Source organism: Urocitellus parryii, chromosome 9 (assembly GCF_045843805.1).
Source record: "Urocitellus parryii isolate mUroPar1 chromosome 9, mUroPar1.hap1, whole genome shotgun sequence".
NCBI lineage: Eukaryota > Metazoa > Chordata > Mammalia > Rodentia > Sciuridae > Urocitellus > Urocitellus parryii.
In genome coordinates this window covers 75,325,843-75,344,431 of record NC_135539.1, presented here as the reverse complement: position 1 = coordinate 75,344,431, position 18,589 = coordinate 75,325,843, and the positions used below count along the sequence as shown (strand labels likewise).

General features: G+C 36.8%; 1 protein-coding gene across 1 annotated transcript; it reads right to left on the bottom strand.

Annotated features, from left to right (window-relative positions):
- Nucleotides 1-3,926: 3,926 nt before the first annotated feature.
- Nucleotides 3,927-18,354, bottom strand: LOC113200200 (aldo-keto reductase family 1 member C1-like). The gene is made up of 9 exons (XM_026413579.2): nucleotides 18,071-18,354; nucleotides 13,408-13,575; nucleotides 12,365-12,481; nucleotides 11,461-11,538; nucleotides 10,934-11,056; nucleotides 8,651-8,760; nucleotides 8,021-8,186; nucleotides 5,390-5,472; nucleotides 3,927-4,194 (listed from the first exon to the last, which is right to left on the bottom strand). Exons 1-9 carry the CDS (start codon nucleotides 18,152-18,154, stop codon nucleotides 4,152-4,154), a joined length of 972 nt encoding a protein of 323 aa, XP_026269364.1. The 5' UTR covers nucleotides 18,155-18,354; the 3' UTR covers nucleotides 3,927-4,151.
- Between the last annotated feature and the right edge of the window lie 235 nt (nucleotides 18,355-18,589).

Sequence of the window (18,589 nt, the reverse complement as noted above, 5' to 3'; positions counted from 1 at the left end):
GCAAATATTAGGAGAAGAATCTACCATCTCAAATATTAGAGCTAACACCTTGGGTGGTCCCTCCAGTCACCAGTCCATTTCCACTGAGACACAATCTTCCCAAATTGTCTGATACATTGAGGTTGGCCTTCTGTGCATATCCATGAAGATTGGCCCAGTTGTTTAGTGGGAAACACATGGCTCCTACCTTGGGATTTCAATGTCTTACTGGGAATATAGAAAAAAAAAATATCAGAAGAGGTTTACTACAATATGCCTGAAATGGTAAGGACAGGTGTCATGTTGTAATTATGCAGCAGAAAATTCTGATGATCAATAGGCCCTTATTCTCCTAACTCTGGAAATTTTCTATCATAAACTTATGAATCCAACAATAATATTTTTATTGAATTTATGAAGGCTTATTAACCTAGGGGAGAACCATGTGCTGACTTTACACAGATCAATAACAAAAAAGGCACAAGTTGCTTTTACTGTTACATAGAGTGCTGAACATTGTAGTACTGAAAAATGCCAGGTTAGGATCCTTTCAGTTGTAAAAAATAGGAAATTCAACTCAACTTGTGTTAAAATTTGAGAAAATTGATGTTCCTCACTACTTTGGGGAAACTAATACTTTCCCAATCATTCTATTAGGAATATTGTTATGATATATATGTATTTTAGAAAAATATAGTACTATGTCATTTATTTGAGATGTTTCTGCTTTTTGAGACCTTGAATAACTATATCACAAAGCCCAGAAACTCCAAACTTCCATTTCAGATACCAAGGGGCAATAGCACATCTAAAACGTGGTCCTTTAAGGCTGCTATAATCTTAACTCTGTTATCTTACCCATTCCTTTATTTTATTATAAGCAATTATAAAGATTAGAGCAAAGACCTTGATAGCACTTCTTGGTACACTCTTTTCATTGCCTTAGTTTAATTTCTGCCAAAGTGATGTTGCCATCACCTGTTATTCTTCATGCAGAAGAAATAATGGAAGCTCTCCAGTTTTGTTTTTTTGCTTTTTTGGCATTTTGAACTCAACAGAATTTCTACAGATATCTAGACTACACTTTAGGTACGTAAGATGAAATCTTAACTTTACCCATCCCATAAGCAGACCTCTTGCTCTGTGGCTTCTACTACATCTCTATGCATCAAATTCCTGATCCACCAGAGCTGCAGTCACTGGGTCTCTCTTCTTTCCTCAGTTAAGTTCACATACAAGCTGATGTATTCACATTGTATTAAACAAAAGAGGAAATGAAAGTTAGTCACACTCCTTTTATTGTCTCCACATTTCTCCTCTAACAGACCTGATGCTGAGTGGGGCCTGTCATTTTCACCTCTTTGTCTGTCCTTGTACCCACTATCTAGGAGAAACATTTCTATACTGAGAACTTATTGCTCTTCTTCTATTTACAATGACCCATTTCTTAAAACTGAGTCTCGACGCCAAAGACTCATACTCATTTAGTGTAAAATGATACTTTCAATATTATAGGGTTTTAAGTTTGCCCAGCAGGTCAAAGTCTAGGCAAGACAGGAATCACACTGAATGTACTCAATGTAAAGAAATCATTGAATATTCATTATGATTTCAGTGACTGAGATGGTTGTCTCCCAATATCCCCTTTCTTCCAGATTATTTCCTTGGGTCACTCATTGGCGTGAGGTCATGAAAAAAGACTGTACCCAGTCCTAGTAAATGCCACATGAGAAGAATTCTGCTGGGAGCTGCTCTACAAGTATCCCTCTGTTTTATGAGTTGACTGCTCATCCTAAACAGGATATTGTGCTATTTAGGTGATGTCAACACACAGAAGAGGGAAGAGCCAGGAGTAGATGGAGAATTTCTAGATTCATGTGGACAATATCCAGAGCTCATTCCTTCTATGTTTCTGTTATGGAAATAAACATCTCTATGGGATTAAGCCAATTTGATATTTTTATGAGGTTTTTTTTTTTTGGCCTTATTGTAGCCAAACAAAAGCAACACTGAAGATAAAAGTTTCTCCCTGAAAACCCTGCCCTCAGTGCATTTTGCCTACATGCAAGACAATTCAGAATCTCTGAAAACTGCTCAATCACCCTGGAGAGCATAATCCCAGTGGTTTCTAAGGGCTAAGCATGATTTGTGCAGAATCTGCTTCAATGTTGCAAAGGGCCTCAATTTTCTCCTCCACTCTTCCTGAGTCATGATTGGTTTTCCATGCACTGGAAAAGACTACTGGTGGTTATCTTAATTATTTTAAATTAAAAAAATGAATAAAAAAGAAATGAAAATTATTCTATTTTCTATGATACACTAAAATTATCTGGCAAACATTTTCTAAGGTCATAAAAATGACATAAAAATGTCATAAAAATGACACCTAACAAAAGTGATGCCATTTTTATGTACCTTATAATTTATTTTTTGCATGTAATGTGCCATGAACTCTGGTGTTTGCTGGACTATGAGTATCAAGCTGCCTCTCTGATCTGCTGAAGCCTGTCATCTAATTTCAGCAACTATCTAAGAGGGTAAGCTGCCTGCCTGGCTGGGAGGATGAAGCAAGGTGTTCTAGAGGTGATAAGCATAGCCTTGTTATCTTCCAAATGTTGAGACCAGATAAGATGCCGTGACTTTCAGTGCACTTAACTTGCTTTGAGGAAGGAAATTGATAGCTCTGTTGACACCACCCACAGAACAAGACCACACTGTGCAAGGCAGCTTTGGCAATGGTGGACAAAAACACACTGAAATTGTCTACTTGAAATCCTGTTTTTCTTCACTGCATGATTTCATTGGTGCTTCAGACAACTGATTATTTACAAATCTATATTGTGTTAATTCACCACACTCCAATAGTTTCTTGAAGTTTCCGTGGGAGAAACTGGAGCTTTTCTTGTCAACATTTTCTGACATCACTCTATATTCTAAATTTCCAAGTGATTTACGGGTTTCCTTTCTATAAATGCATCCTAACTGACATGAATATTTTCAAACATACTGTAATTAAGGTTGTTTCGGTGTTTTTTTCTTTTTAATATTGATCATGATTCCAGCTATAGCATTGGATAAAACATGCCAAAAGTTCCTTTTTGTCTTCAGAATAAAATTATGAAAAGAATATTTGGTAGAAGGAAGCCTGGCAGAGTAGAGGAAGGGAAAAAAGAGGAAGGAGGGAAGGAAAAAGAAAGGCATGGGGAGGAAACTGTGGAATGAAATCTACTTCTTATGCTATTTTCATGTACAAACACACCACGGTCAATCAATAAATCAAATCATTCTCATAGATTACATGTACATATATATCACATTCATTAAAATGACAATAATAGAAGAAAGATCAGGAATGTAGAGCAAGTAGATGAGAAGGAGGAGGACAAGGAAGCTATTCAGGAATGAGCTTGATCCATGTTATGAGCATGCATAAATTTGGCATCATGAATCTTGCTGTCATGTCTCATTATAATGCACCCAAAAGGATTGTTTTTCCAAACATATTTCCCAAGCAGAGAAGTACTCAACTCTGCCCTCTTCAAACCTCACACATCTGACCCCTTGTGCTCAGTACAAGCCAGATCCCCTCTCATCTCTTTGACAACCACCTGGAAGGAAAACCTCATTCCTCAGATTCCAGGAGCTCTGGTCCTTGAGTTGCTGGATGGGAGCCCCTGGCCTGCTGCTCGTCCTTGCTATGTGTGCTTCATCTTGTTGACTAAAAACCATAATCTACATGCAAAATATTTTCTTGTTACTCCATAGGCTAGAGAATCATTGACTCATAAATATTAATTGCTACTTCCCTAGAGCCTGAGAACCCCTATCTATTCTCACCCGGAAATATGTTAGCACAACCAACTGTGCTTACAGTCTGGTAGCCACGTTAGTTTTTGTTCATGAGTCAAATTGAGACAAAACATAAATGTAACAGAGACAGTGGAAGGTAAGAGTCTTAAGGTAAACAATTTTATTTTTTTAATTTTACAAAAATTGCTGAAAAATTAGTGCTTTCTTTACTGGACTGGTGAACTTTGCTTTGGCAGAATATGAGTTGCTAAGAATTATGGATTAACAACAGAAGTGATATATCAATCAGGAGCATCTGAGCCAACTCCCGCCTCACAATCAAAGTGAGGTTACTAGTCGAAGTTATGAAAAAAGTGTCCATGTTAATATTCATCAGCAAATGGATAATTTGGATCGTCAGCCATACTGAAATGAGAAAGAAAAATATATAGCATAAACTCAGTGACTCCATTTCTATAGAGGTAAAGAAGTGATACCTACTGAGCTCCATTATATTTCCTGAGTGGTTGTAGGATCTGCCATTTCTACTTTGATAAACATTGCCATATAGGAAATGATATTTTAGTTATAACTGAATTGTTCAAGTTCTACTCCCTTGCTGAGAACGGAACACAAAGAACTCACAGAGATAAGAATTCACTCATATTCATCTTCCTTAGCTCTATTGGTCAATCTAGCAAATAAAAAATTCCTTTCTTATTTCAAATTATTAGAGAAAGCAGAAACAGTACCACATTTATTTACTTACTTTGTGGAGGATGACACATCCATCTCTGCCATCTTTAGTATAAGGACAAGTTCAGATATTGACCAATACAGAAAATATTTTAGGTGTACAGTATATAGCTAGCCATCTCTCTTCCATTTCATTAAATCATTAATTATTTTCTCACCATGCATCACACACAGCATGGTGCTAGATTCAGATGTGGAAAGAATGTTGTTTATAAGATAGACTTGCAAATCCCAGGAGCTCACCATATATTATTAATATCTCTATCCTTTAGTAACAATACAACAGAAAATCATTACTTCTGGAAATGTTTAATAAGTATCAGGAATTACCAATTTCTTACCACTGTCTCTTGACATTATGTTCCTACTTCAACATTTATTTATATCTATATTAACAAAAATATTAGTAATGATAATAATATACCTGCCAGTGTTAAGCACATGTAATCATGGATTGTCTAATCCCCTTTCAAACATCATCTCATTTATTACTATTGTGAAGTGAAATTCCAACAAGCTGAAGGGACATATATTACTTGTTTATCCTCACTTTTAATGTGTGTTCAATGCCAGATTCTATTACCATAAAGCACCCAAAAAAAGAGTAAAGATTTCTTGTGATTATCAATTCTGTTCAACAGGGAGTTTTTCTGCACACTCTTCCCTTTCTTTTGATTCTCTCTTCTCAAAAACTACTTTATCCTCTGCATTGAGATGCCTACAGTTTTTAATTCAAAACTAAATGTCCTCTCAACAGGCTCAAAGACAAACAACTGCAGTGTCTGGGTTCTGATCAAAAATGCACTGAAAATGAGGGAAAAACTTGAAAATAAAAAAAGGCCACATGTCTATCAAAGTTACTTACAGATTAAAGGTAACATATCGAAAATTTCTGTTCAGGCCATCTAGGACTTTCATGTCTTCTTCAGTCAATGCAAAGTCAAAAACCTATCACACAAGTAGAGAATTTTTAGCCTATGTAGACTGCATATTGGCAATCGTGGAAATCCAATGAAATCAGATTGTTGCAGAAACATTTAAAATATGTGACAAGTTTCCAAAAGTTATTAAACACATCAAGAAAAACATAGTTATGATGAATAAACATCTGGTGAAATTTTTAAAAAATCACTCTGACATATATTGTATAGGAACTACAGACAAATACAACTACAGACAAATACAAACCTCAAAAAAAGGTATAGAAAAATAAACTAATGTTACTCCAAGATTACAGTGTCATGCATTGAGAAGACCCAGAGAAATCTAGAGGCAACAATTTGAAATATGTAAGAAAATTTAATAGTTTTCAAGGATACAGTTTGATTTCTATGTCCTATAAGTGGAGAGTAAAAACTCTGATAATGACTTTCTTCAACATTTTTAAGTCAGGAATTGTTAAAGTATTAATTATATCCTCTTCAAAATGCAAAAAAATCTAGTTCTAAAAATCACCTTGTCTAAATTTGAGGCATTTAAAATATGGAAACAGTTTTCATGAATTGCTAACATACTTGAACATATGGGTACTTAAATCTTGGTAATTTCCTTAAGAAATGGTGAGAGAGTAAAATGTTGATTGTTTAACAATTGAGGAATTAGATAAATAACTTTCTCTGCATCCTTCTTTGAACTTTTCTGTACATTTGGAAAGTCTCAAAATGAAAATGGATGTTATTTAAAGATCATCAAAAGTGTCATTCCTGTATGAATAAACCTATCAGAATTTATATAAATGTCTTCATGAATCAGTTTATTGCAATATATTTAAAGACTAGCTAAACATTTGGAAACTCATATCACAATCATGGAATATAATCTTTAATAATTCCAACAGTAGATTCTCTCTGAATTTATTGAGAGTTCCAATGCAATATCAAGCAAACAAAGACAATCTACATAGAGATTGGTAAGGTGATTCTATATTCTTTATAACAGAAAAATAGTCAGAAAAGAAATTCCTGTTTCTGGAAAGTTTAGCTAGTCATTTAAAAATTGTGTGTGTATTTGGATTTTTATTTCACATAATGTTAAAAAAACCTCTGCAGTTGAATTGAATGTGAGACTTTTGTAAACATATTTAATCTAATTCTGTTGAGTTCCCAGTAGAAGAAAAAAACATGATATTCATCAACCACAAAGTCAAGGCATGAAGACAACCATAAGAGAAGGAACTTTTTTCATGAAAATATACCAAAAGGAGAATAGAAGCCCAAGCAGAATTTGAGAGAATATATTTCAACAAATACATGTGCATCTGAAAAGGAATATGTGGCAAATATTAATGTGGTCAATTGTTTGCCAAAATGCTCCTTCCAATAAATCACATCTCCCAGTCTAAACTCTCCTATGTGAATTTGCAGCTTCTTTCACTAAGAGACTGTGTCTATTTCCTCACCACCAGAATATCGCCTGGACTCTAACTTGCCTGGCCATTAGAACTTGACCAAAGCAGTGATGTGCCCATTCTGAGCCTAGGCATAAGAAGGCTCTGCAGGGATCCTTTCACTGCCTGGGGACAATGCTATGTGATGAAATGAAGCCTGCGTCATCAACTGGTGGATGTAAAGTTCTATGGAAGGGAGTTCAGACACCCCAGAGAACAGAGCAAGCAGGACTGAAGCAGAGGGAGCACATTGTCCTGCAGATGCATACGAGAGTTCATTACAGAACAGGAGCAGCCAGTGTAGCTGGAAGACATTCAGTGAGTTCAGGCTGAGCCAAGGCAAAGAGTCAAACCAAAGAATCATGAGATAAACAAATGTTCTTTGTATTAACCTCAATATTGGAGGTGGTTTGTTTTGCCAATGCTGTCAGTAATAGTTCCATAAAGTTCTCCTACTTGAAAATGAAAAGATAGAGGGGGTATGGGGTAATTAATGATGGTGGAATGTGATGATCATTACTATCCAAAGTACAGGTATGAAGACACAAATTGGTGTGAATATACTATGTAGACAACCAGAGATATGAAAAATTATGCTCTATATATGTAATAAGAATTGTAATGCATTCTGCTGTATATATAAATTTTAAAATTACATAAAAATGAAAAGATAAACAAACAGTTTAAATGGCAGTTCACAAACTGAAAGCTAACAAGTGAAAAAATTCCAATGAATAAATACATAAGTATTAAACATATTGAGGATTTGGAGAAATGTAACATAATCTCAGAATGCATAGAATAAAAATCATCCAACACAAATTATCATTTCAGAAAATAAAAAAGAAAACATGCAGGGTTACACAATACATGGCTAGCAATGCTGAAAAACAAATCTCTGTGCTTTAGGCAATCCTCATTCTATGGGGCTACACTGCCTATCACACTGTAGATTAAGAGAACTCACTTATGAAAGCACCTGAAATCTTACATGTGGAGAACATGCTGGGGATATTGACTTGGCCCAATAACATCCTTACAAGTTTCAAAGAAGCACACGTGTGAAGGACACTGTGTAAGAACCCACATTCCCACAGCCCTCCTCTCTACCTGAATGTTCTCCTTTATTTCATTCTCCTTCAAACTCTGGGCCAGAACCACAACTCCACGCTGCAGCTGGTAGCGGAGGGCAATCAGGGCTGGGGATCGCTTGTGCTTTTTGGCCAAGGCACCAAGAACAGGATCATCCAAGAGAACTGGGGAGCTCTGGTCAACCCTGGAAGGAAACACAGAGATGCTGAAGCCCTGAGGCCAAGTCATGTATTTCTCTTTAGGGGGTGAGGTGTTTACTGGGGATGGAACCCAGAGGCTTTCTACCACAGAGACATAAGCCTAGTCCTTTTTTATTTTTATTTTGAGATAGCATCTTACTGAGTTTCTGAGGCTAGCTTCAAGGTTGCAGTCTTCCTGCCTCAGCATTCCAAGTCACTGGGATTATACCAAGCACCACTGCACCTACTTGAAAAAACACACTCAGATCTCTTTGGACCACTCTAAACAGGGATCCTCAAATGCAGTCCCTGTGCCAGCAGCATCAGTGTCTTATGGGATCTTCCCAGAAATGTAAATTCTCCCCTCTTCCAATGTCAGTGAGAGTGACCTTTTGAAATCTGAGACTTATGAGTATAAATAGTTCATCAACAATGGCATTTGAGGTAAACTCCCTGATGTTCTCATTACCATCGTTTTTCTCGTTGAGTTCCCAGAGCACTATAAGCAATCAGAACAATGTCTTTGGATTTGCAGAAGTCCAGCAGTTTCCTCTGGTTGTGATAAACATGACATTCTACCTGCAGTGGACAAGATAGAAGGTATCTCATTCTACTAAATGCTAATATGAAAACAAAATGCCAATAAAAAGAAGCTGAGTTTTTTTAAAAAATGAAATTGGATTTCAAATTGTGTCATCAATCAAGAATTTGTACAAAGACTTATGATGACAGTTTTGAAAGAAATTTGTGGGTATTTTATAAATGGCATTTGGGTGAATTTGTTCATCAAAAGCAATAAAACCAGATTCTAGAACTCAGGGAGCTTAGAATAATTCCCCCTAACATAATCTGTAATAACAAGTTCCAATGTGAACCAGTCAGTGTGGGACAAAGTGACTGTGACTTGAACATCTCCCTTATACAGGGCAGTGACAATGGAGACTTGTAAATCTGATGAAACCCTATTGTCAGTCAACACTCAAGAGGTGAACCTGGGCAGAACTCTAAAAACTTCCAAGTACACACAAGAAAACTGGAAAGCAAGATGGGCATGCCATCCCTCTCCTCTCTGTGAAGATTCACTCTTCAAAGAGAGGAGAGGGATGATGGCATGCACATCTTGGGAGTCTCACCTTTTTGCTTCCTAATCACCCCATGCCTGCTGCTCTGAGCAACATGTATGATGTTGTTCTAGTGTGATGCAAAACCCAGTAACTGAGGAGCACTCTTGGCTTTTCGGCAGGCCTTTGATCTATAAGAAGGGATTCAAGCCTACCTCCTAACTGACTGAAAATGGGGATGTATAACGAGTTAGCTAATATAATAAGACAGTTTGGAAACAAAAAAAAAAAGCCATGGGAATTGTCATGTGGAAAAGCACTGGGCAAATATTCTGTGTTAAAAGAGCTTAACAAACATGACAGAAAGTAACATGTGAATCCAAGTCACATCTGGGAAAATGGGATAAGCTATAAAAGATATTTCAGAAAAGCAATGAGAAACTTGAACACAGACTGGGTTTAGACCATGTGAGAAACTTAGTATTGGATACAGTATTGGAAATGAGGTATGTGAGAAATCATCTTAATTCCTAGGAGATGTTCTCTGAGCTCTCTAAAAGTGAATAGTCCAGTCTACAATGCACTTTGAAGAGATTCAGCAAAATATTCAGCAAAAGAGAAGTATGCAGACATACCCACATGAATCAACATTTCACAGTGATCCCAAAGTGAACAATTTTAGATACAGGGTGAAAAACATGGATGTCAGTTATCATGCTCTCAATTGTTTTATATGTTTGAAAATTTTCCTGATAAAAAACTTCGGTAACAATAATACCAAAATACATTCAATTTTCATGATTTATATTAGAAATTTATACTGCTCTTTCTCTAAATATACATGTGACATTCATATACATAGAGAGTCATATATATATATATATATATATATATATATATATATATGTATTTATAAATTTTATGAGCTGTGTTCCAATCAGAGACCCATTACTTCATGACTGAAAGTCTTCAAAAATAAATTAGAGCACAGAACCATGCACAAGGTACATGTGATTACACAGTTGACTTGATATCTGAAAGCATGGAAGAAAGAAATTTGGCATTTCTCAGGCACAAGGCCAACTGTATAAGAATCTAATAGTTCCTGGATGTGGATTTCATCCAGCATTAGTATCACCATACACAAGTAACTTCCTCTAGTCCATTAACTTTCACAAGCTCTACTTTACTCTTCCTGTTAAGTGTTCCTGTGGGTCCAGAAAGCTGAAATGGGTGAGAGAAAGGGCACCCAATCTCCACACAAAACCTGACCACTGATCTTCTCTGATTTTCAGTCTTTTCTTGCTCACTGCCCATTTCTATGTACTGGCCTTCTTTCCGACACACAATTCCCTCCACAGCACATTCACCCATCCAGGCTCTGGTCATCCTTCATTGCTCAAGGAGAAGTTCATCTTGCCCTGGAAGTCAGATAAACAACCACTTTCCTCCTTGGTCACCAGTACATCACCTGATGACTCCATAAACTGAACACTAAGATCTTTCCCTCATTTTCACACAGCAGAGATACAATCGAGAATCCTCCACACCTTCCAAGACAGTGGCACTAATTTTACACTCTTCTGTTCCACAAAGGAAAATGAACTGGGGGACAGAACCAATGGACCCCTGGCACCAGTTCAGAAACAAGGAAGTGAAAAAGAGACGGTGAAGAGGCTCAGGGCTCTCACCTGGTTGCAGACAGGCTTATACTTGAGGCCTGGTTTATTCAGGATCATCTCCAGCTGCCTGCGGTTAAAGTTGGACACCCCGATGGACTTGGCCAATCCTGCGTCCTTGCACTTCTCCATGATCTTGGGAGGAAGGGGTTGGGAAGAGGCATTTGTACAATGGACTATGTCAATATAAAGGCAAGGTAGAACCGTTAAGAGGAGCACTGTCCAGAAATGACAACAAAGCTTACAAATTGATTATTAACAATAGAAAAATGGTAAAGATAACAGAGCAAGGTATTGAGAGCCAGAGAAAGAATTCCTGTGTCCTTGGGAAATCAGACACTCCTGCATGAGGAGGCAGGAGCTGGTGTGCTCAGTCCTTCTCTGTTTCCCTCTGTTATATTCCAGGAATGTGTTCCTCCCCGCCACCCTAACATTAAACCTCTTTTAAACATGATTTCTAGACCCACAATTTCAGGAGAAAGCATGATGTGATTGTCACCCTGTGGGCCTCCCGTGAGGTCACTCCTTTAGGCACTCACCTCCCATGTGGCACAGAGATCCACTGAATCACATATAATTTTTCCATTTTCATCTAGTGGATAAAGCTCTTCCCCTGGCTGCAATAGAAGTGATCATCACAACAATCTTGCAGAATTCATGCTCATGGATTAAAATGTATATCTAAGGGATGGGACACTAAACCTCCATGAAATAAAGGGAGTATTGTTCTATATTCATCTATTTAGAAAGTGTTTACATGTGAACGAGTAAGAAGTACATTTAGGTGCTTATCTTTGTGTATTCTCTTATATCAAATTATCTCTATATTTACATACATATTTATACACACATACATATATACACATATATAATTAAATAAAGTAATCTCAGGTCTCCGGATTGGGTCTTCTAGTTGGCTCATGTTATTTTTCCTGTCCCTATATAATCCCCTAGGGAAATGTCTCTCTTTCACTGGGTAATTCACTGGTTCCATGGGCTTGATCTCCAGCAATGATGGATTCCAGTGATGACACAGGCTAAAGAGTGGTCTCTTTCTACCTGGACACATGTGGATCTAAGGTTGTGTATATGTAGCAAAGATGGTTATCGAAGTTTCAATTCAATTTTGAATTGATGCAAGAAGATGAAGAATCCCTATCAAATACTAATGACCATGAAATTTGAACTACCCCAAAGTTATATGTACCACCAGGGAAAGGCTAGGACAAAAACAAAGCAAACCTCTAGCAATACAGTCATAATGAATAAATAAACAGAGATGTTTCTGAGGATTCGTTCTAATCATTAACCTAGCCATAGTCAGGACTTCTATAATTTGTATAAATTGTTTATATGAATTTATCACAGAAGCTTAATTCAAACATCAATGATAACGATGGTCATGGCTGAAATTAAATAGGTTTGATGATGCAAATTGCCTACCTTCAGTGCTACTGGGAAATGAATAAGGTAGAGGTCAACATAATCAAGATGAAGTTTTTTCAGTGATCTTTCCAAACAAGATTGGACAAGTTCTGGTCGAAGAAAAGTGGACCAAAGCTACAGATGTTAAAGAAAGGAAATTATACTGGATTAAAATATCATGAGTATTTGAAACATTTGTTTAACTTCAAATTGAGACATTTATTTGTCTATTCATTGGAAACTGTTGATCACAGGGAAGATATTCTCTTCAGGTCTTGGATTTCTACTGATCTGATCTATTCATGTAAACTGGATTATATTTTGGGTTATTATTAGTCAATCAATTGAACTATGGAAGGAACTATAGAAGACATATAATTTTTATCAAACAATAACATTATTTGATAAAAATTAGGTTCATAGAGATTACAAAGTGATAGCTAGACTATCTCATCCATTCAACACATAAGAATTAGCATTTTTTATTTAAAGATCTGAAGGAAAACACATTGAGAGCCAGAGAAAGAATTCCTGTGTCCTTGGGAAATCAGACACCGCTGCATGTGGAGGCAGGAGCTGGTGTCCTCAGTCCTTCTCTGTTTCCCTCTGTTATATTCCAGGAATATGTTTTGAACATTTTAATAACCAAGACAATTTAGCTAACAATTTACTACAAATTGTTCTTTGATAATAATGAATGTAAAGATGATATTCAGCATAACAGAAAAATTTAAAAAGTCAATCAGAAGCTAATGAATCCATAATCTGGTCATAATTCTATCTCATTCCACTACCAATACAAAATCATACCATTGATTGGAGAATCAGAAAAGTTAAGTACTTTAAAGTCATAAATTTGTAGACTGTGAGTAGGAATTCATAATCTTTCTGTTTTGATACTGTATTTTTTATGCAAATACACATTGTACAAATAATCACTTTCTACAACAACTGTTAACCCAACATAATTTTCACATCTTTATATCACATTAAAATAATTTTTACACTAGTTAATACAAGAATATGGCATCCTATAAACTCTTACACTGTATACACAATACCTTTGAAGTACAGAATATGTCTTCTCTCTTCACAGTGCCATCTTCAATCTTGCTTCTAATGGCCAGTCCTACCTCCTCTTCTACTTCGTATGCATAAGCACAATCAATATGGCGGAACCCAACTTCTATAGCTATTTTGGTGGCCTCTGTTGTCTTACTATTAGGAACCTAGAGTAACAACCAAAAGTATTTGAGAGTCATATTATGAGAGGTAACTCATAGTGAGCAAAGAGGACAGGTTGCTAGACTGGAAGGAATTTTATATCCCAATGTTTTCTTCAGACTACCTAATTATGTGATAAGGTTCTAGTCCCTTGAACTTTGAATGCCCATTTTTCCTTATATACTACTTAAGGAAATAGCCAAAGTACAAAATTGAATATCTTGGGCCAAAACAGTGACCTCCTGAAACTCATCTTTTGCCCATGTCATGTGTTAGTTCTGTATTTGGGGTAATGTCCCTGAATAACTTTGGGTATTTCCTAGTTAATACAAGAATCTGGCATCCCACAAGCTCCTTCAGATACAGAAATCCTAGTACACTCACATCAGAGGACCCTAGGAGTGACTCAAGTTCCTTGAGATTCTGGGAGAATTCACAGAATCCAGCATACAGGTATAGACATGTTATCATTTATTTATAAATCATTAAGTAAAATTAATACAGGGAAAGAATGTATGAGATTGATTATAGAAAAAATATTATGCAAGGTTCTATGAATCATTTCTAAATAAAGATTCAAAAATTATATTAAATTCCTAATAATGTAAATTTTGAACCACTTGGAAAATATTTCCTACAAGAAAATATGTTGAGTTAATTTTCTAAAATTTTCATATACTTTTTGACTGTTTGTTCCTCCTGTTTGAGAAGTGTCTGCTTAATTCTTTTGCCCACTAATTTATTGGGTTTTACTTTCTTTCTTTTCTTGGAATTAAGTTTTTTGATTTCTTTTTATATTCTTGAAATTAATGCCTTATCTACACTGTGGGTGGTAAAGGTTATCTCCAAATCTGTAGAATCAAGAGATGTTTTTTTTTTCTGGTTAAATTGACACTCTATGCTAGGACACAACACAATTCCACTCTCTCAAAGAAAGACAGATGTGTGTGTGTGTGTGTGTGTGTGTGTGTATACATATATATGGTTCATACATATACATATATATGGTTCTAAAGAAAAGGGTAAAACACTATTTCCCTGAATATCTCTTTCTGTTCCCCAAATCCTAGCCAAATTATGAAATAATGAGAGCAAGGCTGGACTTCTCCCAGATATTTATTATCTCTAAGAACCTTGACTTCTTCTTCTGCACACTGGAAATGAGGGCAAGGTAATGTTACCTGTGGAAATGTGCTTTTTTTCTTGTATGCCAGGACAGTTGCTCCTTGGCATGTTGGTGAAATAAGCTAATTAAGGAAGTGAATGTTGATGATGTCACTGCTTCTGCAGCCTAACATATAAAACCGCTCTTTGATTCTACAGAACTGGAGATAACCTTTGCCACCCACAGTGTAGAAAAGGCGTTAATTTCCAGAATATATAAAGAAATCAAAAAGCTTATACCAAAAAAAATGTAAGTAAAACCCAGTAAATTAATGAGCAAAGGAATTAAACAGACACCTCTCAAACAGGAGGAACAAACAGTCAACAAGTATATGAAAAAACATTCAACATCTCTAGAAATTAAAAAAAATTCAAATTAAAACTACACTGAGATTTCAACTGACTCCATTCAGAAAGGCAACTATCAAGAATATACTTTAAATGAGAAAACTGTGAATTATATCTCAATAAAGCTGATTTAAAAGTTAAAAAAAAAAAAGAATACAGTAACAGGGAGGGGGCTGTAGCTCAGTGGTAGAGCGCTTACCTCTCACATGTGAGGCACTGAGTTGGATCTTTAGCACCACATAAAAATAAATAAATAAAGATATTGTGTCCCTCTAAAACTAAAAAATATCAAAAAAAAGAATACAGTAACAGTTGGGGCAGTGACGTGCAACTATCATCCTAGCTTCAGGAGGTTGAGACAGGAGGATGGCAAGTTCAAAGCCAGCCTCAGTAATGGAAAGGCACTAAGCAACTTAGGGAGACCCTATCTGTAAATAAAATACAAAAAAAAAATAGGGGTGGGAATTGGGTTCAGTTGGTTGAGTACTCATGAGTTCAATTCCTGGTACCAAAAAAGAAAAAGAATATAATGACAATAACTGTTGGTGAGGGGGAATGTAAAGAAGATGGTACACTGTATAGTGCTGGTGATTGCAAATTGATGTAACCATTCTGGAGCACAGTATGGAAATTTTCCAAAATGATAGGAATGGAACCACAATTCGACTGGGTTATCCCATTTCTCTGTATGTATCTAAAGGAGTTAAAATCAGCGTACTACAGTGAAGCATCCACAACAATGTTTAGAGCAGTGGAATTCACAATGGATAAGCTAGGTACACTTCAACAAATAAATAGTTAATGAAAATGTGAAAAACACACACAATGGGATATAACTCAGTCATTAAGCAAAATGACTTTATGACATCTGCTAGTCAATGAATGGATCTGGAAACTATCATGATAAGTGAAATAAGGCAGTCCCACAAAAACCAAAGGTTGAATCATCTCTCTGATAAGTGCATGCTAACACACAGCAAGTGGGGAGGGAAGGGAAGAACAGAAGTTTGGAGTTATAGAAAAAGAAGAATGACAGAAGGAGGTGGGAATGGGAATAGTAAATATAGTGGGATAAGTCTGACATAACTCTCACATGTTCAGGCTGGGGATATAGCTCAGTTGGTACAGTGCTTGCTTCACATGCACAAGGCCCTGGGTTCAATCACCAGCACCACATATAAACACACACACAAAAAAAACTTTCGTATGTTCTTATATGAATACACCACAGAGAATCTCTACATCATGTACATTTAAAAGACTGGGATTCTAATTAGAATAAGACATACTCCATGTTTGTATAAATATCTCAAAATCCACTCTACAATCATGTATAACTAAAAATAACAAATAAAAACTTTGGGTTAAAAGCCTTCTTTTTGTGATAACTAGGATAGAACTGAGGGTACTGTGGAGAAGATAAGTGTCTTCTTATCTCCAACCAGGGTTCACAGGACAAAATATCATGAGGAGGAGGAAGCTCTGCTTAGCAAAGCAGTGTGAGAGAGGCAGGTGCTGTGGTTCAGCCGGTCACTGCTGGACCCTCCCCATAAAGACTCCTCAATAAGCACTAGTTCCTTGTATGCAGTCTCCAGGTATTTTCTTTGGTCTTTTGGCAATCCATGCCACTGCCCTGGAACAATAGGACTATGAACATGATTGCAGAATATATAAATAAGCACCATTGTTTAGACTACTTAGGGACAGCAGGAATCCTTGTGTGTTATAAAAAAGTGAAAAATCAAAGTTTCCACGGGCCACCAGGGGCCAGATTGATAATAGGCTCTTGAACAAACAGCAATGTGCTGTGTCACCTCTGGTCCACAACTGTATTTCTGTATGACAGAACTAAACACTGGCCTGAAAGAAAATATATACTCTAAGGACATAGACTGACAGAGAAGAAATTATACTCATCTTGTAAGGGATAATTCACATAAAGCTCACTCTCTGTGGAAGATAAAATAAGAGTGAAATGGAAAAAAATGCATCTTCTACAAAATTTGGATGATGTTTTGAAAGTTCATTTGTTCAAGAGTAAAAAGGCAAATCAAACATGCTGTTTTCTATTTGACAATTTTCAGAAGCTTTCTTTTTCCATGAAATCAAATTGAATGCAATATTCAGTCCTACCACCTACTGCTAATACTAGCCATTATTTCTCACAGGTGTAAGAGCACGTGAACTATAGCTGAAGTTCTAGTGGTCTCCTTCATGACACTTTGCCCTACAATGTAACCAGGTCCTCTCACGTGTCTTACAATTGCTCTCTGGATTTTTCCTTAAGTCATGCGAAGAAAAAATGCTATATTCAAAGTTCAGGAACTAATCTCATATCACACAATTAAGTGTCCAGAGTACAAAATTAGTTCCAATCTAGTGAACTTGGCTTGTTCCACTTTAGATTGTAATTTGTCAATACAACACACATGAACAATGACCCAAAAATGACAAATACACTTCCTAAGTTCCAGTTCGACTTCTCAGGGTTTTATATTATACATTCAGCTAAATTTACTGCAGTTGAGAGCACATGAAAACTCTACTCAGCCAAGGTCCAACATTTTCTGTGAGATACTGAAACCTTCCTCATATGCTTCTCAAGTACCTTTAGCAAAACAGATGTCTCTGGATCTTTGTTCTTGAAAGGAAAAATAAGTTCCCAAAGTATAGAAATGAAGAGAGAAATTAATCCCAGTGCAAGCCAATTGCTGACATTCATCATTTTACCAAGTTGGTAAATAGACTAAAATGTGGTGGAGCAGTGCCCAGAATACTCTCAATAGGTGACCACACCATCAGACAGTGATGCAGAGCAATGTCTGACCATTTTCTCTCCTGTCCATGGTGTAGTTTTAGCCTAAAGAAACAGAAGCACATGAGCCCCCCACAGTCACACAGGAAGCAAGTAACTTAACCACTCAGATTGGATTCCATTCATCATATGTCTGACTTTTTTGAACCCTCAACACAACCCCCAACTGTTACCTCTTGAGGTTTATAGGTGCCAAAGCCCAGTCCAGGAATGAAGTGACCATCACTGAGCTGCACAAACTGATGTTTGGAATTCATTGCTGTCACTCCTCAGCCAAAGCTTCTCCTTCTGCCTTTAGAAGTTAATAGATGGAATTCACAGTCCCAACTGCTTTCTAATGGTTAACCAAATCTGTTGTTGTGGGTCACTCAGCTATCTCAGTCCCAGCGGGTGTGGGGCACGTGGACACCGGGAGCTGGTGAAAGCAGGCAGGTGGCAGACCTCCAGCTGACCTCCAGCAAGCTCATTTAATGCGGAAGTGGTTACAGTTGATAGAGGGCACGTTCTCCAATCATACATAAGCAAACAGGTTATATAACATCTAGAAGCCAATCATCTTAATATAACTGCACTAAGAGGAAGTTCTAAATATTGCTACACAGCGGAAGGCAGACTGGAAGGATCATTGTCCCGATGAAAAACAGCTTTCTGAGTTGGGGGAATCGTGCCCCCAGGCCCTTGCCTTTCAGTTC

What these genes read in the sequence shown, in the direction of transcription:
- LOC113200200 (XM_026413579.2), bottom strand. Translation starts at nt 18,154, where the DNA reads ATGAATTCCAAACATCAGTTTGTGCAGCTCAGTGATGGTCACTTCATT. An exon ending in GCACCTATAAACCTCAAGAG is followed by an intron (nt 13,576 to 18,070) that starts GTAACAGTTGGG and finishes TTGTTACTCTAG; the next exon opens with GTTCCTAATAGTAAGACAAC. An exon ending in ATCTCTGTGCCACATGGGAG is followed by an intron (nt 11,057 to 11,460) that starts GTGAGTGCCTAA and finishes CTTCCTCCCAAG; the next exon opens with ATCATGGAGAAGTGCAAGGA.